Source organism: Triturus cristatus, chromosome 11 (genome assembly GCF_964204655.1).
Source record: "Triturus cristatus chromosome 11, aTriCri1.1, whole genome shotgun sequence".
NCBI classification, from domain to species: domain Eukaryota; kingdom Metazoa; phylum Chordata; class Amphibia; order Caudata; family Salamandridae; genus Triturus; species Triturus cristatus.
Genome location: NC_140594.1, coordinates 361,361,855 through 361,388,737, shown reverse-complemented (window position 1 = coordinate 361,388,737; position 26,883 = coordinate 361,361,855). Strand labels below are relative to the sequence as shown.

Here is a 26,883-nt window from a genome sequence, read left to right as displayed (position 1 = left end):
CAGGTGCGGCTGCAATAAGACGAACGCCAGACCAGCCAGCCTCCAGCAGCTCAAAAACGGTCTGTGTGTGTGCCAGGGAAGCTGTCTCAGCCCAGGCTGACACATGACGGGGTGGGGAGGGCTAAAGCCCTTTGAGCCAATGGGCGTTGCGCACCTGATCTCCTACCACCACCCACCTAGACACCCCTGCATGGCAGGGCTCCTACTCTCACACACCCCATGCGTACACAGAACCAGATCAGGGGGACAGCGTTCTCTTAAATTGCTCCTGAGGTGTGGAACAGCCTCCCACTCCACATCAGAGCTGCCCCCTCTCTTCTTGAATTCCGCAGGCAGCTGAAGACCAGGCTTTTCAATAAACCAACCTACCATAGGCAGGGCTAGGCACACACCTGCTCATGACCAGGATTCTCCTGTATATAATAGTACACTTTACAAATACACATAACATAACCACACCTACATTCCCAACAATATCGGGCACCTCTTAGCTAAAAACACATAATTCTCCCATAAATTGGAAAGAAAAATATATGGATTATCATCAGACTATGGTCAACACGTGTTGGTTGTGACCTGGGTGGCAACTCCGCAGTCCTTAACTTGTTTTATAGTCCAAACCAAGAAAGAACACCTTCTCCCTGCAGCCTATGAAGAGTTTTTCAGCAAGCCGCCGCTCACTGGAGTGAGGATGCCTCATTTGTTATGGTATGAAGGTGTTTGTACATTCAATTCAAGTGCCTATATGTGTACCTGAAGAATAAACTGTTACCGCACATACTGGAATTTTTCAGGCACTCGAATGAGGAACATACACAACCAGGGCACGAGTCTGGGGTACACGAGGGTGGACAGCGTCCACCCACTTTTTCACAGGGTGAACGCTGTCCACCCTGCCATGAATTTGGGCCCCACCGAATAATGTGTTGAACTCATCCTGTTGTAATTTCAAACACCTGGACACTTTCAGCAGCGCCTGCACGTTGTCTGCTTTCCATCTGCAACAAGCAACAACGTGCAGGCAGGGACGGGGCTTTCTTATTTAAGAACCCTGCTGGGCCCATAACAAAGGCCGAATTTGAGGGGTCATCAGGCCTCCTTCTGTTGGAGTCTCTTGGCTGGGAGCAGTCAGAAGCCTAACACCTGATGCAAATGAAGCGGAATGGGAAACAAAGGCTCAAACCTTGTTAGCTCTTCACCCTTACTTAAGAGAGGCAGCTTTTCACTTTGTTCAGTCTCTGTTTAGGAGATGTGCATGGCACTGAAAGAATATCAGATGTGTTGGTCTTTTCCAGTATTTACACAAAGCAAATTGCATTTATATAGAGCTTACTTCCCCTGAGGAGGCGTTGAAATAATTTAAGTAACACTATTTTTAGGTCTCGCGCCTAGCGTTGCAGTGCGCAGCCTGCTCACGCAGCGAGAGACCTCTTGTATGGGGTTCAGAAATCGAGCCAGGCATTGCACACGCTCGTGCGTGTGCTTTTCCTTTTGTGGCCCGCTATATTGCCTTTGCGTGCATGTTTTTTACCAAGAGAGCACGCAATAGGCCAAAGGCGGGCGCATTGCTCCGCCCATGGCCTATTGGTGTCTATTACGCTCACCAAAGGCCATGTGGTTTCAATTATCGTGCCCAGACACTGGCGCGATAATTGAAACCACATGTTTTGCTGTGGCGCGCGCACAACACTCGCGGGCGTGTTTGTTTTTAGGTCTCATTTGCTCCTCTGCTCTCATGTGTGCACTACCCTACTTGTTAAATAAGATATTCTCCTTGCCTTTTCGTAGAGCGCCTCTGCCGTGTCAAAGCACTCTGATTCCTGAGGGTTGCGTTTGGTGATCAGGCTGCGCCGACGATCCTCGAAGGTGCCGTTAGTCTGTTTTCTTTAATGTGGGACGTTTAGTTTACTTTTCCCATTATACAAGCAGGACTACAGGTCCCATAATGCAATTTTCTTCTTGATATTAGCGCGTTTACAACTCACACCGGACAACTTGAGCACAGGTCCTCTCTCGTGAGTGGAGACCGACCTCACAGGTCACTGCTTTTTGCCCAAATCCGTTGTGAGTAGCCCAAGACGGTGTATGCATTCCTGGACTTGTCAATCTGGATTTATAAAGTATGGGGTGTGGGGTCTGGCGTGGTCTCAAATAACCTTTTAATGAGTACTTTTTGATCAAGTGTTTCCAACGTAACTTTGTTTAAAGCAAGCAAAAGAATCCAACTGTATATAGTGAGCACACAAGTATTCAATTTAGAAAAAGTGAAGGTTCATTTTTTACTGCAAGTTTTGTAGATTTTGCTATCTCTTCCCACAGGTTTGGGTCTGCCTCTGTAAATAACCAAACACTGGACAGAGCAGTAAACGGGGGAAGTTGGTGAAGCTAGTGACTTCGAATTATACATTATGCACTGAGCGTTATTTTATACTACAGCACAGTGCTGAGGTGCTGGACGGGTTTCAGCCCTGAATGATGCTGTTAACTGATAGTATCTTACAATGTGGGTATGTCTGAGAGGTATCGCATACTGTGGTGGTATCCGTGCAGTGTTTTAGGATGGGTGGTGTCGGAGTTATCGCATACTCTGGTGGTATCCATGCAGTGTTTTAGGATGGGTGGTGTCGGAGGTATCGCATACTCTGGTGGTATCCATGCAGTGTTTTAGGATGGGTGGTGTCGGAGGTATCGCATACTCAGGTGGTATCCATGCAGTGTTTTAGCATGGGTGGTGTCGGAGGTATTGCATACTCTAGTGGTATGCAAGCAGAATGTTAAGGTGGGGTTTGTGCCCGAGAGGTATTGCATACTCTGGCGGTAGCTCAGTTGTAAGCGGGATTACGGACCACAGAGCCGGTCAGTAACTGTAGTTCTTGGCCCTAAAGTGATGCCTGGCCCGGGGGGCGAGGGGGCTTGAGAATGGCGAGGCACAATCATTGTTACCCCTTCAGATGTGAGTGGCGGGAGCTTGAAGCTGCGCCCCCAATGGTCAGTGTAAATCCACCTTGTGGTAATGGAATTCGAGATTTAATCCCTTTCTGTATGTCCTGGCTGGTCACGGATTCAGCGTGGTCACGAGGCCAAAGGAAGTGATTCTATCTCCTACAAATGAGTTTGTCTCTAGGTGTATTCACATCTTTAAAATGTTTTAAGACTTTAAGTTAGGACTTTATGGCACTGTTGCGTTTCGCCACATTTGCACAATTCGTTTTGTTGGATGTGGGTTATTTTCATTAACTCTGTAAGGGCTAATTCAAGGTTGACTTAATCTCTAGTTTATCAAGCCCCCCGCCCCCTCCTCCTTACCCCCCTCACCCCCACTACAAGACACCTCCTAGTGCACCTTTGCCGCCCCCTGCTGGTGGAGAACACGCTATAAGCCATGAACTGTCTGCCCAGGGATCCCACTGGCCTTGAAACCGGGGAGTGCCCCCCAGGCATCCCCATGTGGTGTCACCCTCGCACCGAGGGTTTATTCTCTGCACTCTGGAGCTCTGTGCTCCTGGGGCTGTGGGGACAAGCACACTACTGGTACCAGAATGCACTGCGCCTCTTGACTTGAGGAACTCTCGGACGCTGCCCTGCTTCCTCACAGGCGAGAACGGACTCCCTATTCTCATTAATGCTGGAACAATGTGGAGTGTGGGGGGGACTGCCATCAGTGTTCTGTCACTGAAGTTACAGGATTGTTAAAAATCCAAGCGTTACACAAAGGAGTGCAACAAACCGCCCTTCAACTGGGCAGTGGTGCGGGTGTGGTATGTAGCGTGGTGCATTGTGGGACACTGTCGCAGATATTACTAAAGTATGCGGTCGGCGCACTGCCATTCAGACCGCACAAGCCGTTCATAGGGCAGCTGCACGTGCACTATCTCTACCGCACAAATGACGTGTGCACATCGAGATTCAGAGAATGTTTATCACTTGCGCATCACCAAGTAAAGTGGATCCATTCTTGGTCCTATTAAAACATTTCCATCACACTTTAGAATACAAAAATGCCCCATTTGTGGTTTTCTAACTGATAATATATTGAAATATGTGTACAGTCCAAGTTCTTGTTCATTAGAAAAAAATAACCGCCTACGTGTTCTCACTCGGCAAGATGGTCACATAATGCCCATTACAAAATCCTCACTTACAGTCCGAGAAAGAGCAGGATACTCCGACCCATCCAAGGCCATTCAGACTGAAAAGCAAGCGTTTTCAACATTAATGTTTCACAGGGGTGTGCACTCCTGTGGGCACGCCCTTATTGGTTTTTAATGAGTAACACTATTAATATAGGGTACTTTCAGGCCTGGGGTGAGGTGTGGAGTCCCCGGAGTTTAGTAGCTGCTGATACACAAATGACCAGCACTGAATTAAGATCCCGGGCTTATTGCATGGTATTTTTAAACGTAAATGCTTTGCAAAGTAAAGCTGCAGGAGTTTTTAACAAGCATTTCCAATGCAATAGGTCTCGCATTTACACGAGTTTAAGCTATTGGCATTATAAATGACAATGCCTTTTAAAAACTAAAACAAAAATAAAAGGCTTTGTTATTTGCAATGTCAATAGCTTTGCTAAATAATGCAACACCAATAGCTCAAACTTTAATAATGCGAGACCTATTGCATTGCAAATGCTTGTTTCTTGTATAGCCCTACTCATTCCAATGCAAGGTGTCAAAGCGCTTAACATCAACACGTGCATATTACATGTACAATAAATTATATACGTTTGTAAATGAATGTACAGGATGTGTTACATAAAACTGGAGAATTGCAAAATGTAAATGTCACATATCATCTTCCATAGCTTACTGTGCTATTATCCTCGCAATGCGCTACACATAGTAGACCTGCTAAACATATATGTGAAGGCTTTAGATCAGATGTCACTTCTTGTGATCCCACTTCCTGTAAAGTCGTGGCTTGTGCTGCCACTTTCTATGATGTCCATTCCTGCGAAGCCATGTGTGATGTCATGCGCCGTGATGTCACTTGCATACTGCCTAACTAGGTTAGTCTGCCCCTCCCCCCCCCCCCTTCTGTTTTTTAGGAATGGTGCCCTGTATACAACACGTTTAACTGTCTATTATTTTCTGGTATTTCGTGTAGCGTACCTTGTGCCACTGGCTTGACTTCGTAGCTCTTTTACGAGTCGAGTGAATTTCCACCCGGTTCCGGATTTCCAACCACTCCTTAGGAGCGCTGTGTTGGCAACTCAGTAACTGAGGTGCGGGACTCACTGGGGCGAAGGCGGAAGGATCGCTGAACTTAGCCACAGCCCGTGGGATCCACGCGCCACGTCAGTTTTCCTGCACCCGCTCGGGACGAACACCGATGCACAGCGGTGTGACCTCAAGTGCCACCCAGTCATGCCGCCGGAGGAGGGCGCGAGCCTCTCTGCACCCGAAGACAGAGCAGGGACAGCAAGACGAGGAGCGCGGCTGCAGATAGGCGAGTTCTGGGAGGAGCCTGCCGCAGGTGGGAGTCAGGGCAAAGGCATGTTTGCTCTCCACTCCTTGGCATGTGATAGGAACTGGTTCACCTGCTTCACTACACAAAGACACGCGCAAAACTCCCACGTTACTCTACACAAAAGGCCTTAGGTATTAAATATTCATCAACAATGAAGTCTATGCTCGCTCGTTGCTATCAACTGATGGCAAGCAGCTGCCGGTCCAGAGGCTAGATAACTGCAGGTGCTGTTTTTTTTTTTGCTTACCTGTGCGTGTGGAAGAGACGTATGTGTGATCTGAAAAATGAAACTACAAGACCCAGGGTGCTTTGTGCTGGTGGGTAAAAACCGAGATTGAAAGTCTAATCCGTCCCCTAACTTGAAAGTTCCCAGCAGTACTATGAAATAATGCGGTAAAACAGCAGCAGAAGTATGAATAAAACAGGTTAATATGAAATAATGCGGTAAAACAGCAGCAGAAGTATAAATAAAACAGGTTAATATGAAATAATGCGGTAAAACAGCAGCAGAAGTAAAAATAAAACAGGTTAATATGAAATAATGCGCTAAAACAGAAGCAGAAGTATAAATGAAACAGGTTACTATGAAATGATGCGCAAAACTGCAGCAGAAGTATAAATAAAACCTATCCGCTGTACAACTTCAGCAAAGGCTGTGTTTTGTGTCACGTCACGACTACAAGTCATCCAAAGAGTATAAACTGACGTGTCTGTGGCTGATGATCCCGCAGCGTGAACTCTGAAGCATATCCTACCTCCCGGTTTTAGCACTGAGGTCCTGCTCCCTCGCTCACTCACCCTGCAAGGTAAAAGCGTTTTGTTTCAGTGTATTATGTATTCAGGAATGTTCGCTCGCGGCCAATCACACATATGAAATGATCACATGGTCCCTGGGGCATCTCCAACTAAATGAATGCATCTGTCAGGCGTGCACACAGGACACGTTTGGGCGAAGTAAATGTTGGAGCAATCCCGTCGCCGCACCGTAATTAAGAGAGATCTTGACGTAAGCCACGGTAGTTTGGGTGCTGGGCACAGAGCGATTTCCTAATAACAGCCGACGCCACGTCTGACAGACACCTTGCGCCACCCTGGATGTTCGGCCAACAGCAGTTAGCATTCGTGGCTTGTAGTTTCACATTTGATGTTCTAAGTGTGGACCACTCAGAATCAGCTTAAATAATATCATATTTGGTAAAGCTGAAAGTGGCTTGCAGTGTCGCTGTGGATAACCACACAGGGGTACTCTCTGACAGTATGTTCTAGCATACCAATTGTGTGTGCAAAGTGTGTATAACACCCAGCACCATAGATCTGTGGAATACATCACAACACATGGAGCCACACGTGTGTGCTGATGAAAAAGGTACCAACATAGATAGCAAGCCTTTGCCTACCAATGCACTGCACCACCATTCTGTGCAATGGTAGTACAAAGAAGCACGCGGCAACACTAGATTATGCTGAGAATATGCATAACACCTCAAGATTACACAATGAGAGCACTTATCAATGCACAGCCCCACTGGTATGTGTAGCGGGAATATGCAGGGTTGGCCCCGCTGACAGCGCTCTGAGCACACACCAACATCGGCACTACAAGTCTGTAAGGAATATGTTAGAGCGCAGATCTTGCTCCTTCATTTGTAGGGGTGCATTATAATCATGGGTAGTTTGCACTTGCATATTATCCTTTATTGTGTTAACATTAGGTAATTAGAACATGTACTGTAATAACGTGAAAGGTGCTGTGCTAGGGATATATTCAATGTAGACGTTGCAACCAAATGTGATTAGATGAAAACATTAATGTGCAAGAATTTGTACATGTAGCTAACGAGCATTCACACAATTAACGTGCTTATGTAACGTGTTAACTTAGATGTGCTCATTAAGAATATTCATATTGTACGTGTAATTTCATGAGGATGTGTGCCATTTTTTATGTTGACTGTTTTCTGTAGGCCTGAATTGTATTTTTCCCCTGGAAACTCTTGCATTAGACTCGCTGGTGAATTTCATGGGCATGGGGAATTTGTTCTTTTTCATGTTTCTGTTGCAGGTGGAGAATTAATCCTTGTTAGCTAGAATAATGTCTTTGTTTTAGGAATTAGGTTTAGGGAGGATAGGATACATTGAATGGCGATACTGATAATAAAGGTCTTTTGTACTTTGTCATCGGAGTGAGCCTTGGAATCAAGGTCATCTAGCCAAGGCCTGGGAGCATCGCTGCCCTGTGGAAAGTTACCTACAAGGAGGTGGCTTTCTTGGATGGTGTGATGTCACAATGCATTTTGGGATATTACTTGCAAGTTCATGTATTGAAGTTAGGGACAGTGCCTTGGGACTTCTGCCTTCCCTTGAGAGAGAGAGCATCTTAGAACAAGCTCTATAGCTTCATGCTACCTGACCCATTCAACGTGAGTGGACTTCTTAAGAAGCCTACACGTGCTTACACCCTTTATCGCGCATGGCTTGGGAAAAGCTACGTATGGATGTCACGTTAGTGGTAGTGTAGGGTCAGACTAATGCTTTATATCGAAGAACCTCCAATGAAGGGGAATCTGGATATTGGTGCCATCATTTTCTGTATCCTGATTCTAGAACTGGTTATTCTGTGCATGTTGCACCGTCTTAACTTCACCCTTAGGTTCAGCATTGTATTATTTCCAATGTATCTTTACACCCTTACCTTGAGGTGCCTGTATGTCCAACTGTTCTTGGCTTTGTAATAAACAAACTAAACTCGATTGGGAGCCTGATTCTTCGGACATAGTTCATTGGAACTGTAATGATTTGATTGGCTAACAATTTCCCTCCCCTCCACACTCCCATGCTGAGCAAAAGAGACATCGGCCTGGGGTTCCAGAGTAAATCTAGAACGTGGAACCCGGTCTCCATCAAATACATAGCATCGTGCAGCAACACAAGAGTGTGCTTAGAAAGACGGTGCCAACACAGCTCCACATGTGCTACCATATGATTGAGCGCGGCAATTCACTGCTCTAAAATTCTGTGTAATGGTAGTACATAAGAGCAACACACAGCACTACAAGTTTACAATTTAGGAGTACTTATCAACCACAGCACCATCATACATGCTATTATTCTGGCCTGTACACTATGCTGTGCACTATCAGCACATGCCAACGCATTACCACTATAATTAGGTACAGAATACATAGCAATGTGCAGCATTACTCGGTGAGGACTTGAGAAAGTAAGTACCAAAACAGCACTACATGCATGCCTACACACTGCCAGGTGATTGTGCTATGAGAATATATGCAAAAACACCACATCACACTTCTTTGTAATGATACTGTATATAAACACACACACACGCCAACACTATATGCCATGCCAATACAAATGAATACTGAGGCAAGCCAAACATGATTGTGCTCTGTGAGAATGCCTCAACACACTGTACAGGTGTAAGCAATTAGAATACAGACCAACATGCAGCATTTTTCAAGTTATGAATAGCATCAGAAGTGTGTGCTGCGAGAGTATATGCAGTATTTGTCATCTGTCGTAAAAATCTCTGCTAACCCCTGTGTATGAATGTTTGCATTGTAGTATTTGTAAAGCATTTGCCTTGAGCCTCACTATAGAGCTACAGAGTGCTGAATAACTGCGAGAGCCGAGTTACAAATCAGGATTGTTTAAGTTGAATCAGGATGTTCGTGGGTAGGGAATCCCACCAAGGGGACATGTAGGGGGTCTATTCACAAAGGTAAGTATACACATGTATGTTTACTAAATTATATAACCTACTACACAACAGGTTTTTGCTATTCACCATTCTTGAGTTTATATTTACATCTAGATGAAGACTTACCTGTCACTACCCCTCAAATCAGGGGTTGGAGCCTTCCACAACTGAATGTTTGAGTGTAGTGCTATTATTAGTGACTTTGCCTACACACATGGAGATCTCCATTTCTTTGGCAGAGAAGTCCCTATGGGAAAGTATAAGAAAAGTTATTATAATGTATTGTTTTTTTAAAAAAAATATTAAACATGTCATTTGAGGTGCAATCAGTGATGTCACTGACCATGTTATGATGATGTAATATGCGAGGTGATAAGCAGTGCATTGTGGGGGCAGAAGTTAAAGTTAGCTCAGGTAACTGTACCTGCTGAATTTCACTGGTTTTGTATGAGTGAAATGTGAGCATAACTCTAACGTCCCTGTAACCTTTGTTTTTTCAGTGAATTTCCAAGGTTTGTTTATTATTGTTTTCCTAACTATAATGTCCCTGTACCCTTTATTTTTAAAAATAATTTTTGTAGGTTTTTTAAGTTGAATTTCCTAACTGTAACCACTAATTTTGACAGTGAGTGTGTGAGTGAGTGAATGAGTGTCTCAGTAGTACTGTGAGTGTGAGTGAAAGTGTCTGAGTGGGTCTATCAGTGGGTGTGTGAGTCTCTGAATTGGTCTGTGAGTGAGTGCATCAGTCTCTGAGTGGGTCTTTGAGTGAGTACATGAGTCTGAGTGGGTCTGTGAGTGGGTACGTGAGCCTGAGTGGGTCTGTGAGTGGGCACATGAATGTCTAAGTGGGTCTGTGAGTGAGTGCTTGTTTTTCTGAGTGGGGCTGGGAATGAGTGTATGAGTGTCTAAGTGGGTCTGTGAGTTAGTGTGTAAGTCTCTGATTGGGTGGGTCTGTGAGTGCATGAGTCTCTAGGTGGGTCTCTGAGAAGGTGCATGAGTATCTGAGTGGGTCTGTGAGTGGGTGCATTAGTCTCTGAGTAGTTCTGTCAATGGGTGTGTGAGTCTGTGAATGGCTGTGTAAGTGGCTGTATGGGTCTGTGCGTGGGTGCATGAGTGTCTGAGAGTGGGTGTATGTGTCTGAGGGGGTCAGTGAGGGGTTGCATGAGTGTTTGAATGGGTTTGTAAGTGGCTGTGTGATTGGCTGTATGGGTCTGTGCATGATGTCTGAGTGAGTGTCTGAGTGCATCTGTGAGTGGGTATGTGTGTGTCTGTGTGGGTTAGTTTAAGTGTGAGTGACTCATCCACAAAGGAACAGCACCTGCCCTTGTATGCAACAAGAGTCTATTTGTGTACAAAATATCTACACAACTGGAGTTCTTTTTGCCTCGTTGGTTAAATGTCCATTACATATTGTACACTACAAGGAGATGTCACCAGTGACCTTGTGTGCATTTTGGCAATATGATTGTTCCTAGTGCATCTTTATCCAGAAATATGTGATAATATGAATCCTCCTATAGAGAAGACAACAAGTCTACGAAGACGTAAATCTCCACCAAACAAGAGTCCTTCCTCTTCACTATATGAAGTAAGTGCTTCTTTGTTTGATGGAGATGTCCTCATATTCCTCGGCATCAAGAACTCCTCACCAAAATCGGCAGGTAACCCGCTGGGGAGGCCGCTTGTTAAGATCTCCATCATCCTGGCAAAAAGCAGGAAAATCTTTGGATACTATTACGGTGGGTAAGGCCACACAGGGAAGTACTCAAGTGATTTCCATATTTGCATACTCCTAGCAATTTAAAGGGAGAACCATGGACTCTGCTCCTACCAGGACAGGACAACAAAGAACCCACTGGTCACAGTCACATACTGATTGTGCTCGAATAGACAAACCATGCAGTCACCTCCACAAATGATTTCAGATCAGTTTTCAATATGGAATTACTAAGAAAACACACTTGCCTTGCCTTCACCAAGCCCAGGAGTTAGGATCATTTGTTCTTCACAGAAGTGGAGCTTTAAGGGTGGCACCTGCTATGTTTATATTTTTAAGTACATCATGTTGATGGTAAAATTTTGTGAAATGAGCAATATGGCCAGAATGAGTCCGGTGACCCCATCTTCCGGGGCCCGGCATTAAAATATATATATTTTTCATTGGGAAGGGCCAAGCGGCCCGCCTGCTTGGGCCCATTTTGACATCGGGAACCACATCCCCCGGGCCTGGCCATCAACAAGTGGGAGCGGGGGTCAGCACAGCCCCTCTCCCTGGGCTGATTTTGGCCCCGTGGGCCCCATCCCTGGGGGCTCTGCCATGTCGCCTGGGTGCCCTGGGCACCCAGTGTGCAGCATGGAAATGACAGGGGGGGAGCCTCAGGGCCCAGTGGTCTCAGCCAGCTCCCTGCCTCCTGTGGGAGCCAGCATTGCTATTGTACACAGGGAGCTGCTGGAAATGCAGCTCCCTGTGTGCAAGAGCAATCATTTAATCTCTTTCCCTTCCCACATGTCTGCAGGCACGGAAAGAGATGAAACCTCTGCTTCCAGTGGGCCGGAGCAATTTGACAGCTCCCGCCCGTTGGAAAAAGAGTATTTGCTTTTGCTTCAGCTCCTGGCAAGCAAAAGCAAATAGCTATGGCCCCGGGGTGGGCACCCCGGGACATAGCAGGAGCCAGGATTTGGCCGGGTGCATTGTGGGAATTGTAGTCTCAACATCCCAAGGACCATCTCAGACCTTCTCGACTCTTGGATTGGTGTTGGGCACTTTGAACCCTCAAGAGGAGCTTCAGGAAGAACGTCCAGAAGTTTGGTGCAAATTTTGGAAAATGCTCCATAAGATGACCGGCCTGACTTCGAGAGTCAAACTGCGACCCTGTCTGGAATCCAGGTTTGCCCTGCTAAAAAGTCCGTAACCCTCATTGTCGAGGAGATTTCTCAGAGTTGACAGAGGCCTCATGCTGGGCCAAGCCACCATCTTTGACTCCAAACCCGGCCTGCTGGAGAGGCCTGCTCGACGTCAAGAGAAAATCCTCCAGAAAAGTTTCTAAGTGTGAAGGTAACATTTTGACCAAGGCCTCCCGCTTAGTGTTTCTGACCAGGTCTTCATTGTGGTCAGCCTCAAACTTTGACTTTGTCCTGGTCAAGCGTGATCAGATGTCCCAAATTGGCGCTATTTGTTTTTAATCACTAGAAAGTGTTTATTCTTTAAAAAATCATATCTCTGGTTCCCTACATTGGATTTTTGTCATTTTGGTATCTATTTGCTCATAAAAATATAACCTATTTTCATAAATAGGTGTTGGATTTTTATTGTGTGTTGTTGTGTCTTATTTAATATATTGGTGTTTTTAAATGATTTACACACCTGTCTCCTTAATGAAGCCTGCTTGCTCATTGCCAACTACCAAAGGTTGGGCAAAGGAATAATTTATTGAGACCTTGACTGAACATTATATTGTGATTGTTGCCTTATTACTAGTGGTAAGTCCCTACTTATCCCTACTAATAAACCACTTTCTAACATATATATTCATTGAAAAATCAAAGGTTACAGGGACGTTATAGTTAGGCTGTCATTTCTCTCGTACAAAACCAGAGAAATTCAGCAGTTATAGCTACCTGAGCTAACTATAACTTACGGCCCCGCAATGCACTGCTTAAGACCTCACCTATTACATCACTCATGATATGGTGAGTTACATCACTGATGACATCTCAAATTACATCATCCAGTGAGTGTGTTTCCTAAATGTTTCTGAGTGTTGAAGATATATACTAAGATACTACGATACTTTAATACGTATAGTGCTGTACTACTAAAGAGCAATACTATTTGTAACACATATTATGTAAGTGGCTGTGTAACTGTGTGTATCCATGTGTGAGTAGGTGTCCAAGTGGCTATATGAGTGTATAAGTGGTTGTATGAGTGAGGGGGTGGCTTTATGGACAAGTGAGTTACTATGTATTTGGTTGTGTGGCTATGTGGGGGAGTGAGTGGGTGGGTCATTGGTGTATGGGTGAGTAAGTAGGTATATGAGAGGGTGTATAGGTGAGTGATAGGGTGTGTGAGTGGGTGTATGGGTGAGTAAATGGGTGCATAAGTGGTGTTTGGATGAGTGCATGGGTGTGTGAGTGACTGTATGGGTGAGTGAGTGAATATGAGAGTAGCTATATTGGTGATTTTTCGCTTGTGTCAGCGACTGTATAGGTGAGTGAGTACATGTGTTAGTATATGTATGAGTAAGTGAGTGGGTGTGTCAGTAATTGTATGGGTGAGTGAATGGTTATATGGGTGACTGACTCAGGGTATGAGTGGCTGTGTGGGTGTATGAGTGGGTGTGTTAGTGTCTGTATGGCTGGATGTGTGAATGGCTATATTGATGAGTGAATGGGTAGATGAGTGACTGTGTGAGTAAGTGGTTATGTGAGTGGCTGTAAGAGTGAATGGATATGTGAGTGGCTCTATAAATCAGTGAATGGGTGTGTGAGTACTTCTATGAGTCAGTAAATGGGTTTGCGAGTGATTGTTTGGGAGTGGGTGTATGTGAGGTTGTTTAGGGGTATGAATGGGTGTCTGAGTGGTTCAGTGGATGATGTCGTCAATGATGTCATCAGTGATGTCATTTGAAATATCATCAGTGATGCCACTGACCAGGTCATAAGTGATGTAATATGTGAGGTCATAAGCAGTTCATTACGGGGGTGTAAGTTATAGTTAGCCCAGGTAACTATAACTGCTTAATTTCTCTGGTATTGTATGAGTACAATTTCAGCCTAACTATAACATCCCTGTAACCTTTGTTTTTTTCAGTGAATTTCTTAGGTTTTTAAAATTCCATTTCCTAACTGTAACATCCCTGCAAACTTTGATTTTTTCAGTAAATTTTAATGTTTTAAAAAAAATGTATTTCCTAACTGTAACCATTTGAGGTTTAATTTCTGTGAAATGAACACTGTGCCAGAATGAATCCTGCTTTGCGTATTAATCAAAAATAGGCCACCGTTGTGTGCAACACCTCTACCCAACTGGAGTACTTTCTACTGGCTAATTAGTAAATGCTTCTCAGCTGGGGAAATGTATAGTGCACTTTCTACACTACAGCTGTGCAAAGAATGCACAGGAAATGTCTTCAGTGGCCTTGTGTGGCATTAACTCTGCGAATGTGATTGTTGCTTGAGCGTCTTCAACAGATAACCTTACAAGATGGAGTTGCAGAGAAAACAGAAAACAGTTTACAGAAGTAAGTGCTTGTTCATTTGGTGGAGATGCTATTGTATTCCTAGGAGTCAAGGCGGGAAGATGTTGCATACCGCTAATGTATATGGTCTTAGGAAGTTTACATTTTTCTACTTTTTAGAAGTTTAAAGCACAATCTCTGGTCTGAGCAGCAGATGACAAGAAAGAACCCCCTCATCACAAAGAAATAGTGAGATATAGTGCTCAAGTAAAGCAAGGATTCAAACACCTCCATCACAGATAACGTTTCAATGGAAATGCAGAGAAAACACGCTTGCTTTGCCTTGGCCATGCAAACCAAGTTAGGATGATTAGTACTTTACAGAAGTTGAGTTCCAACATGGGTACCTTCTTTGTTTATATCTGTAAGTGCTTGCCGTTGAGGTAAAAGTTCTGTGAAATTCGTATCATGCCAGAATAAATCCTGCCCTGCATATTTATCCAAGAAGACCCCACCATTTTGTGCAACACCTCTACCCAACTGGAGTACTTTCTACTGGCTAATTAGTACGTGCTACCTTGTTTGGTAAATATATAGTGCATCTCCTACACTACAGCTGCTTAAAGGATGGCAAGGTAATGTTGCCAGTGGCCTTGTGTGTCTCTAACTTCACCAACGTGATTGTTACTCGAGCGTCTTCAACAGATAACTTTACAAGAGGGAACTGCAGAGAAAACACTCTTAGATAATTTGTACTTTACAGAAGTAAGTGCTTCTTTGTTTGATGGAGATGTGACCATATCCCTAGGCATCAAGAGCCCATCTCCAAAATTTTCAGGAAACGCACTAGGGGTGGGGCTTTTAGTAAGCTGCCCATGATCCTGAGAAAAGTGCAGAAAGACACTGCATAGCGCTAATGTATATGGGGTCGGGCCAAATGAGCAGGGTTTCTAGGCAAGTTTACACACTTCTAGTTTGTAAAAGTTTAGAACACGATCTCCAGTCTCAGCAGCAGATGACAAGAAAGAGCTCCCTCATCACAAACACTATGAGAGATATTGTGCTCGAGAAAGGCAAGGATGCAAACACCTCCATCATGGATTAGAGATAACTTTTCATGGTGGAAATTCAGAGAAAACACACTTGAATGATTTGTATTTTACAGAAGTAAGTGCTTTTTTTTTACTGGGCTGATTTCAGGTCTGGGTACCCCATCCCACGGGGCCCGGCCATGTCGCCTGGGTGCCCTAGGGCACCATGTGTGCAATGACACCATGGGGGGAGCCTCAATGCCCCAGCAGTCCCAGCCAGGTCCCCACCTCCTGCCGGAAGCAGCATTGCTCTGACAAACAGGGGGCTGCTGAAAGCTAGCTCCCTGTCTGTCAGAGCAATGTTTTCATCTGTTTCCCTGCAAGCATAAATTTATGCAGGGAAACAGATGAAAACTCTGCTTTCTGTAAGACAAAGCTGTTTGACAACTCCAGCTTTCAGAAAGCAAAAAGCTACCTCCCCAGAGTGGGCACCTCGGGGAGGTAGCAGGAACTGGCCCTGGGGGTGGCAGTCCCCAGGGCCTTAAATGGCTCCACGAGGGGGTTCACGCAGCCCCCCTCCAACATACAAGTTAGCCCCGGGGAGGTGGTGGTCCTTAGGGCTGGGGGGTCAGCGACTGACCCCCCTACAATAATTTATTTCAGCCCCGGAGAGGTGGTTGTCTCCGGGCTGCAGAGGGGCTGGTTGCCCCCCCCCCCTTTATTTTCAATAAATTGCCCTGAGGAAGTGGTGGTCCAGGGCTTTCATAAGCCCGGGGAGCGGGGACCTGTGCACCCCCTCCTATTTTTATGTTGTGCCCCCGGAACCTGGCTCACCCAAGGGTCATTTAAAAGCAAGTTTTTTATTTTATTTTTCCTGTGAATTTGAGGATATCGCGATTTGGCAGCAATGAAAAAAAAAAGCTTCTTTTGGCCTGGCGAGGGTATTCCTACCCTGGCCCCGTTTTTTTTTTTTTAATGTTTTTTTGTGGGAGTCGGCTGAAGCAGAGTGCCAAGCTGGCTGCTAGTACTTCCTGGGTGTAGTGTTGGCACCCAATCAGAACTCTGCATTTCTCTGCACAAGCTCATTATTATTCGTGAAGTCATCGTGTCCACTGATATCACTAACTATACTCTCTTAAATTTCTCAATACCTACTGAACGGATTCACACCAAATAACAAAAAGCACAATCTGCTTAACCACTTCTACTTTTATGCCAAATTTGGTGTAATTCCATCCAGCGGCTCTGGTTGTAGACATGTTCAAATGTCCTATAGGAATTAACATGGGAAAATTCACTTTTTTTGACACCCCTTTTTCTCTTCTCTGCCCCAAAACTTTCCATGGACAACAAGACCCAATGTAACACTTTTTATTGTGGAAAATTTCATGAAGATTTGTCAACTGGCCCCAAAGTTATAGTCAGAAAATACTTATCCTATGGAAAAATTGTCCTAACTATAACTACCTTCTGGGGACCGCCATAGGAGATTTATATATTTTCAAACAGAATCACTCCATTCAGGAGGCAAATCAGGGCATGCAGTGGATTGACTGAGCTGCCTTTATTCCAACAAGCATAACACGTTTCGGCAAAAGTGCTTTTCTCAAATGCAAATGGCCCTGGGACTCAAATACACCATTTACATACACGCTTCCTCGCTCCTATTGGAGGAAACAGTGTGGCCAATATGGGGAACACTACATGTCCCAGCATTCACCATCTCTTCCTCATGGTGCTATTTATCATTTGCTTTCCTTGTGCCAGCCCTTTATTATTTATTTATTCATACTATTTCCCCAGTGAGTACAGGCTTGTTGGAAAGTAAGTTATTAGTAGTCATAAATATATATCTACCACTGGCAATAAGGCCACAAACACAATATAGGGCTCAGTACAGGTCTTAGAAAATTATTCCCATGCTCAACCCTTGGTAGTTTGACTGCGAGCAGGCAGGCTTAACTTCAAAGACAGGTATGTGAAGCATTTAAAAACACCAATTCAGTAAAAAAAACACATGCACAATAAAAATCCAACACCAATTTATAACAAGCTTTGGCAAAGCCAATAGGTCTCTCCTTTGGGACTTATTCGCATTGTCGATGTTTTAGCCAATGCGGATGCTTCTTTTCTTTGTAGTTACCGAATAATGTTTGATGGATAACTAAAACTGGATTAAAATGCAAAGGATTTATTTAAGACGATGAAGGGAAAGCAACAAGGAGTCTGGGCAGGAAGCAACACGGTCGCAGGTGGGGGAAGCAGACAGATGGGAAAAGCGCAAAGTGGAGCACAGAGGGGAGCAAACGGGAAAAAGAGTGAAGTGGAGCAGGTGGGAGAATGCAACAGGGGAGCACACGAAGCAGAGAGCAACGCAGAGGGGGACAGGGAGAAGCACAAAGGCGACAGAGCAACACAGTGGAGGGGAGAGAAGTGCACGAGGAAGGGATCTGGAAACACAAGCTCTTGAATGGAGTGCTCAACCCAAAAGAAAAAAGGTGTGCTTATAAAGCAATCATTAGAAGCATAGAACACAGCCAATCAAAAGAGACAGTGAAGAACCTATGTTCCATGGGCGAGAGAAACACAAGACTGACAGGCTGGGACAAGGATATGAAGCAGGCAAGTGAGAATGACAAGACAGCCACCCAATGGTGTGTACTTGACGGGCTCTAAGTGCCTGTAAGGACTTGTAGAGGCCACTATAGGTCTGCAGAACATGGTCCATCTTTTGGAGGAGCAAAGGCAGAACAGGGCCCGTATTGTAGAAGGTGCAATGGCAGAACAGTTGAATGTAAAAATGCAGAACATGGCCCATCTTGTAGAAGGAGCAAAGGCAGCACAGGGCCCATCTTGTAGACGGTGCAATGGCAGAACAGTAGAATGTAAAACTGCAGAACATGGCCCATCTTGTAGAAGGTGCAAAGGCAGAACAGGGCCTTTCTTGGAGAAAGAGCAATGGCATAACAGTAGAAGGCGCAACTGTAGAACATGGCCCATCTTGTCGATGGTGAAATGGCAGGACAGGGCCCATTTTGTGGAAGATGCAATGGCAGAACAGTAGAAGGAGCAAGGTAGAACAGGGCCCATCTTGAGGAAAATGCAATGGAAGAACAGTAAAAGGTACAATGGCAGGACAGGGTCAATCTTATAGAAGGTACAATGGCAGAACAGTAGAAGGTAAAACTGCAGCACATACCCCATCTTGTAGAAGGTGCAAAGGCAGAATATGGCCCTTCTTGTAGAAAGAACAATGGCAGAACAGTAGAAGGTGCAACTGTTCAACAGGGACCATCTTGTCAAAGGTGCAATGGCAGAACAGGGCCCATCTTGTCACGGTGCAATGGCAGAACAGGGGCCATCCTGAGGAGATGCAATGGCAGAACAGTAGAAGGTGCAATGGAAGGACAGGGCCCAACTTGCAGAAGGAGCAATGACAGAACAGGGTCCATCTCGTAGAAGGTGCCAGAGTAGAAGGTGCAATGGCAGAACAGGGCCCATCTTCTAGCCTGTGAACTGTCAGAATAAGACTTATTCTGTAGAAGGTGCAGTGGCAGAGCAGGGGCCATTTTGTAGAAAGTGCAATGGCAGAACAGTAGATGGTGCAATGCCAGAACATGGCCTATCCTGTACATGGTGCAATTGCAGAACTATGATATTCTTGTACAAGGTGCAAATGGCAGAAATAAAGAGCTTTGAATATAGCACACTTAGCGACAGGTAACCAGTGCAAAGCCACAAGATGGTGGTAACAGAGAAGCTGTCTCGGCCAAACAGTGTCCTGAATACAACACTGAACAAGAATGAGCTGGGTGGTTGAGTTCTGGATAATTTAGAAACGTTGGACCAGATGGGGAGGCTCAGATCCACCATATTCCCATAATGGGCTCAAAAAAGAAAAACTGACTGCAAAATAATTTCTATCACTTGTATTTTCTGTTCAGGTAGATGCGGAAGTAAAAGAAACACGTGCCAGAACCACAATTAACCCATTAGTTTGTTAAGTGAGGGACTGCTATTGATTAAAACAAAAACCAAGGTTTTAGACACACGGTGTAGGAGCAGCACCCAGATTGGGCAGAAGGCCACCAAAGAGTATGTCCAATGGTGGCATACGGCCCACACATTCATCAGCACTTCTCTTGTCTGAATTTAGTTTTGAAGAGTTAGATTTCCCCTAGAAGACAGCCTCGGAAATGTAGCTATGAAAATTCGTATAGTCAGTCACGCCCATATCACCACCAGTACTTAAAAATACATGTGTGTGATTGATACTATTGCAGCCATTCTGCAACTGAAACTCTATTATGTGTTTGCTTTTAAGTACTTTGCAGATAGCTAAGCAGCTATAAAACTTTCCAAAACACTGGAGTATAGATGGAATGCCATACAAAATAAACTAAAAACTAGAAAAAGCGGTTAAAATAAAAACACGGAACAAGCAAACGAGAGCACAACAGCTCACGCTGTTAGGGGCCACATTAAACTAACAAACGATCTGTTTACACAAAAACGAGCACTGACAAAGCATGCCTGGTCATGGAAAAACAGCACATACCAACCCGGGGCCCAGTTCCCAAGGAAACAGAGCGCTGCATACATCATAACACAAGAGTCTCTGGAAATATTTCTGGTTCAAGATAGTGCCCGGAGGAAGGAAAGACAGCCAAGAAACGAATATTCTGGCGGCTGCAGTATTGTGTTCTTCGTTTAAAATCCTGAATAAATATTATCGTAGATAAGCGGTTTTTCCCCCTCATGCAGTTTCCTGAAGTGCATCTTCTAGGAATCAACTTGTATTTCACAGGAGTGAAGGGCACAGCACATTTCTGCAGGTTTAAGAGATCGGGAACGGGAGGCAGCTGTTAGCCGATCTCTAAACCACCACATGGCTATTCAAATCAAGCGAGGACATGCAAAATGTTAACTTCAAAGAAGAGCGACGCTTGAGAGACTTAAACGGCGCTACATTTGCAACAACCCCCCGAGTGGTGTGCGCGCTGCAATGAATTTAAGGAATGCAGCTGCCAGCCTGCATGCCGCTGCTCGCTCCCGCAAGCAAAAACGCTGTGGGAGTGAACATTTGTAAAAGAGGTGGGACATGCTCCCGCTTTTAACCATTTCAAGCCTCCCATTTAAAATTGACACAGCCAACAGCCAACCAAATGCATGGGGGAGTCAGATCCACACACAAAAGTTTACAGTGATTACATAAAGACTCCAATAGAGTAGCGCATGCGTGTTCTGCTAGGCTCGACCAAAAAATAGGAAAAAAGCCAATGTAAAAAACCGGAGATATAAATTTTTAAAGATTTAGCACTATATAGCCCATAAATACCTATAGCGCCTATTGGGACATCTGCTTATTCCTTCTTTAATCCTAGCATCTGGCTGGGTTCAAAGAGCAGAGGTGTAAATGAAACCGGTGTCTTCTGACTGTCTCCTCCTTTCATTGAATGATATAGTTTATGACCCCTCCCCCTGCTCTGGCATTCCTATGTCGAAGAGGAGCTGGCTAACCCCAAGAGCTATTTATGACCTCTTCAAAGGAGCCTGGCTAATCCACTCAACTCTGACCAATCAGGACAGACCACTGGAAGGCAGAATTTTGGTTTACAGACAAGAAAGTCTTATAACTTCTTGTCTATAATCTTTAGGAGAAATTCAACAATACCATATTGTTGGATTTATTAATACCATTCTAGAAAGTCATTGAATGGCATTTTTTGCATTCTCCTAGCCATAATTATTAGTTAATAACTTCTTGCCGTGTTAACCTATGTGGCAGGGGATTTGCACTGAGAAAAATTACTATTTTTCCAGCACCAGGTCTTATAAAAACATCTTTTATAAGGACCCTTCATCCCTGAAAAACCTAGGGGAGACTTTAGGGGTTCTAAATATGTGAAAATATTGCAGATCCTCACTCCACAGTGCTCCTAGTGCAAAAGTCGATTTTGTGAAGCCCTTTATCACAATGTGGGGAGTGAAATGTGCAGTTTCACTTAACCCAGGGCATCTAAAACTAATTTTATAAAGATCCTCCTTATAAATACCTGCTCCTGCACACTTGGGACACCTAGGGGAGACCCTTGGGTTATCTAATATGCTCCAATATTGTATTTTATAACATTGTAAGTGCCCCAAACACCAAAGTCAAGTGTTGGCACAATTTGCATTTTAAAAGCAGAAAGGGCTGCTGTCCTCTAAACTGCCATGCCCTATCATATACTAGGGACTAAAAGGTAGTTTCAATTCCCCTGCCCTATTATATACTAGGGCCTTATCGGGGAGGTCATGCCAATCATAGGGGTACCCTAACCTATAGTGTACCCTAGTGTATATAGGTGTTTTCACTGTATCATATGCATCTCTTTCAGCACAGCATTGGCCATGGGCTTGGTTAGACAGAGCCCAGGGTCAGTCAGAGTCAGTTACCACCAGTACCAGTCAGCAAAAAAGTTACGGGGTACCTAGGGCACAAGATGATTGTGCAACAGGGCTGTTGTGCACATAACAATTTCATTCTCACACTTCCAGTACTTTTCAATTTTATCATTGGTGCCCCAAAGTCAAGTTTTAAGATAAACTTGTTTTCTGTGATCTCCTACACCCAGTCGTATCTCGCCAGTATAAACTCATCTGAAAATGTAGCTTTAAATAAACTGTGCATCTCCATGCAGTCATGGCTCGACATTGTCAGCATTTTCCCATTACTTCCAGGCTGTGGTGGTTTAGCAGCTTTCAATACCTTGAAAGAACTACAAAAAAGAGGTTGCCACTCCTTCCGCCAAACAACTTGAGGATGGGTGCCCGAGCATGCCAGTGGCCTCACACATGTATCCAAACAGCATCACTCCATTGAGGAGACAAATCAAGGCATACAGCGGATTCACAGAGCTGCCTTTATTCCAACCAGCACAACACCTTTCAGCAAAAATGTTTTATATATATATATATAAATATATATATATATATATATTCACTGAAAAAACCATAGGTTTCACACATGTTATAGTTAGCTGGACATTTCACTCGTGAAAAACCATTGAAATTCCCCCGTTATAGTTAGTGCAGGCAACTATAACTCACGCGACCGCAATCCTCTGCTGATGCTAATACTGTATTTAGACACTTATTTGTCTATGTCTTCTTCCATTAAATTTTAGCTATACATATATTACAAATATTATTTTTTCATAAAGACACATATGTCATCAGCAGAGGATTGCGGTCGCGTGAGTTATAGTTGCCTGCACTAACTATAACGGGGGAATTTCAATGGTTTTTCACGAGTGAAATGTCCAGCTAACTATAACATGTGTGAAACCTATGGTTTTTTCAGTGAATTTGCAAGGTTTTTTAAATGCTAATTCCTAACTATAACGTGTGTGAAACCTATGGTTTTTTCAGTGAATTTGTACGTTTTTTTAAATGCTAAGTTACTTTACGCCGTTCGTGGCGTGCGCGCCCACTTCACGCAGTTCGTTCCGTGCGCGCACGGTGCACAGTGAGCACGCGGTGCGCGCGCCCACTTTACGCAGTTAGTGCCGTGCACGCACGGTGGGCACACGGTGCGCTATGCGCACCGCGTGCCCACGTTACGCAACACTTGGGCAACCTCACATGAGGAAAACCGATGCACTACTACATGGACCAGAAGGCCTCAGGGTGGCCACACCCACTGGGGGCAGATCCATAAATATGACTAACAGCGCATGTTTGCCTCAGTTTTGCCTGTATCAAACGCCACTGAAGAAGGGGAAAACCTGAAACGCGTATGGCGTAATGACTAAGAAGCCAATTCTTGCCGAATCTAAACTGCTGCTTTTCATTAAATTGGTGCAACACGAATCTACCTGGAGGCTCTTCCTTGGAGGCAACTCTTGTGTTGGAATATATATATATATAAATATATATATATATATATATATATATATATATATATATATATATATATATATATATATACACACATAGAAATGCCGTAACTCCTTGTTGAAGGTAATCAGCAAGCCGCGAACACATTATGCTTTCAAGCGATGATTTATTTAGGTAAAGGCAGACCAAACCGACGCGTTTCGGGAAACACTCCCTTGATCACGAGAGTGTTTCCCGAAACGCGTCGAGTTGTTCTGCCTTTACCTAAATAAATCATCGCTTGAAAGCATAATGTGTCCGCAGCTTGCTGATTACCTTCAGCAAGGAGTTACGGCATTTCTATGTGTGTTGTGAGGCTCGCCCTCTCACCGCGGGCCACGTCGTAAGAGGAAGGGGGATTGGCGTTGACAGTGCGCCGCACTGTTTGGCAGGTTTGATATATGTATATATATATATATATATATATATATATATATATATATATATATATATATATTACCTACTGCCAGTCGCCGGTAGGTAGTTATAGTTCGGACCTATTTCCATAGGAAATCCGCAACATTCTATTTGGAATAACATTGGCGCCGATTGACGAATCTTCGCAAAATTTTCCAAACTTTTGGCCAGCTCATAGTGATTCGTCAAGCGGGGGCCCAGAAAAAAGGGGGGTCCCAAAACACGTTTTTCCCATGCATTTTCCCATAGGACCTGTTGACGCAGCTACAGCCCGAACTGCTGAACGGAATTACACCAAATTTGGCAAAGAGGTAGTCCTCAGTTCAGACTGGTGCCTTTTGCTTAAATGGTGTAAATCCGTTCAGTAGTTCCTGAGAAAATTAGAGTGAAAAAGATAGATATTTCTTGGCGGAGCCTAACCACACATCTCATCGTGAGATCTGATTGGCTGTCAGTACTTCATCCAAGAAGTGTTGGCAGCCATCTTGGGACCAATATATATGATAGCACCTCATTAAAAAGCATTGCAGTTAATAGAAGGTTTTAAGACTTTAGTTACATTATAAATCATTTGCTGATGGTACCATACTCAAATGTAGCCCAAATATCACCCAGATGTAGCCCAAGTATAGCTCAATGACAGAATGTCCCAGAGTGTTCTTAAGAAGAACTAGAATGAATGAATGAATGAATGAATTCCGATTTCTAAAGCGCACATAGCTGCCCTGAGGTGTCCAAGCGCTGAGCATACCAACTGAGGTTTGGGTTAGGAGGAGGCAGATTCAGCTCCACAGTTATGTAGTGAACAGGAGCGTTTTCAGCTGTTTGCGGAAGGAGAGAATATCAGGATTGGATCTAAGATACTGGGGCAGAGCGTTCCACTTCTTAGCTACATTGTAAGAGAAGGAGCGGCCTCCGGACCTTGATTTCTTTATTGGCGGCATAATGGCTAGATTCGCAGTGGTGGAGCGCAACTGTCTTGTGGGGATATAGGGTGTGATGAGGGGGAGATTGATTGCCGGTCCTAGGGACCAGAAAGTCTGGTGAGCAATGCAGAGTGATTTGAAGTTTACTCTTTCCTTTACAGGGAGCCAGTGCAGTGTCCTCAGTCCGGGTTTTGCTGACGATCTGCGGGGGATTTGTAAGAGTGTTCTGGCTGCGCAGTTCTGTATTATTTGCAGCTTGCGCAGGGTGGAGTCCGGAGCTCCAAGATACAAGGCATTACCATAGTCCAGCCGCGATTGAATCAGGCCCAGAACCACGGTTTTCCTTGCTTCAAAGGGGAGAAGAGGCAAGATCTTCCTGATCATTCTCAGGATGCCGAAGCAGGTGGCAGATAGTTTTGTTGCCTGTTGATTGAAAGACAGGGACCTGTCAAGCCAGACACCCAAGCTTTTGATGGCGTCTTTGGGAACAGGGGCAGGGCCTAAGCTGGGAGGCCAGAGAGTGCCTATGGTGGATGGTACGTTGTGACCCAGGAGCATGAGCTCAGTCTTGTCTCCATTGAGTTTGAGACAAGACTTGGTCATCCAGCTCTTGACCATCTCCATACAGCCGGCGAGGTCTACATTAGCTGAGGGTCCACCTGCCCGTGCCAGAGAGATCACCAACTGGGTATCGTCCGCGTAGGTAACGATCTTAATACCATACGAACGGACGATCCCAGCCAGTGGCCTCATATAGACGTTAAATAACGTCGGGCTTAGCGATGATCCCTGCGGGACTCCACACCTTAGAGGCTTGCTAGTGGAGGTGACATTACCTTCATAGACCTGGAAAGATCTGTCACTCAGGTAAGATCTGAACCACTCCAGAGCTTTGTCATATATTCCGATGTCCAGGAGGCACTGCAGGAGGATACCGTGGTTCACGGTATCAAATGCCGCGCTCAGATCGAGGAGGATGATTGCCACCAAACCTCCCCGATCTAAGATTCTCCTGGACTCCTCTGTGACTGCCAACAGTGCCGTCTCAGTCCCATGCCTTGGGCGGAAACCAGTCTGGGAGGGATCGAGCAGATGGTGTTGCTCGAGAAAGGTTGTTAATATGCTGTTTAATAGAGCACTTACTGTCTTACTTATGACAAAAGTATGGCACATCTGAAGTCATCTTGATTGGAATAAACTGGTAACACTTAACACATTTAATTTAAAAAGGAACACAATGAGGGGGTTCATTTTGCCATAGAAATTATGATTAGTGCTGAAGAAAGAAAAATTAGGGCACATTTTGAGGGACTTCTCAAATCCTCTTCTATTTCATAAAAAAATTCTGATATGCAGACTGAAACATGCACTTTTAATACCAGCAGCAGACTTCCGTGGTGAGCAGTAGCTAACATTCAGAATTTATGGCAAATGTGTGACATAACTGAATACCTTATTGATGGAATCTAAGTAAAAAACTGAAAGCATTTCCTACTGAGGAGACTGCAGTAAATGAGGAAATTAGGAGACTTCATAACAAATAAATCTCCCAAGATGGCCACCAGAGACAAAAGAGCCCAAATGCAGCACAAATATTCCCCAGATGTAGCCCACATGTAGCCCAATGACAGAAGTGTGCAAAACACTTATTTTTTGTGTATTTGCAGTTTTATATAGTGCAGATTGTCAGGTATTGGAGTGCTTTACATGAGCATTGGTTACATCACACAAGATCAAATTCATTTTGGTTGTAGACATGGGGAGATTAAGTGATTTGACCAGCATCACAGAATATTGAGCTGAAGCAGAAACACTAACCTGGTTCCCCAGTTGCAAAGTCTGCAGTTCTGGAAGTAACACCACCTCCTCTCCCCTAAGAGCAACATTTAATCAAATGGTCACCTGGATAAAAAAAGATAAAGAATAAAAATAATTTAATAGTTCTTTGTCGCTATTTGAAAACTCAGAAAATATGTCCTCATTTTAGTTTTTTAGAGCACTAACTATAATTTTGATGCAAATAAGACCCTCTCATATATGTAATTTCTAAAGGAAATGCTCTAGGTATTACAGTTTTGATTACATCAAGATGACGTCAGGCGTTCCACACTTTTGTAATAAATATAGAATGTTAGCAATCTAGTTGTTCATTGGGATACTGTTGAGAGGCAGAGGCCATGGGCACGGACTCTGAAAATTGAAGGCAGGAAGGAAGGGCAGTGGCA

At 44.4% G+C, this 26,883-nt stretch overlaps 1 protein-coding gene across 10 annotated transcripts in view; it reads right to left on the bottom strand.

The window, feature by feature from the left end:
- Positions 1–26,883, bottom strand: part of LOC146784177 (synergin gamma-like) — a 228,742-nt gene that overhangs the window by 90,715 nt on the left and 111,144 nt on the right. The window contains exons 2-3 of one of the 10 annotated variants that reach the window (XM_085633592.1): positions 26,477–26,560; positions 9,311–9,431 (exon numbers count right to left, since the gene is read on the bottom strand). The exons of 1 other annotated variant lie outside the window; for it this stretch is intronic. Coding sequence is in view for 2 of the 9 variants with exons in the window: in XM_085633586.1 (XP_085489712.1) it covers positions 6,173–6,214 (42 nt within the window). In the remaining 7 variants the exon portion in view is untranslated. Of the gene's footprint in view, positions 1–5,108; positions 5,454–6,172; positions 6,275–9,310; positions 9,432–26,476; positions 26,561–26,883 lie in introns of those variants that run through there. 8 more of the 10 variants (XM_085633594.1, XM_085633589.1, XM_085633588.1 and 5 more) reach the window with 8 other exon arrangements.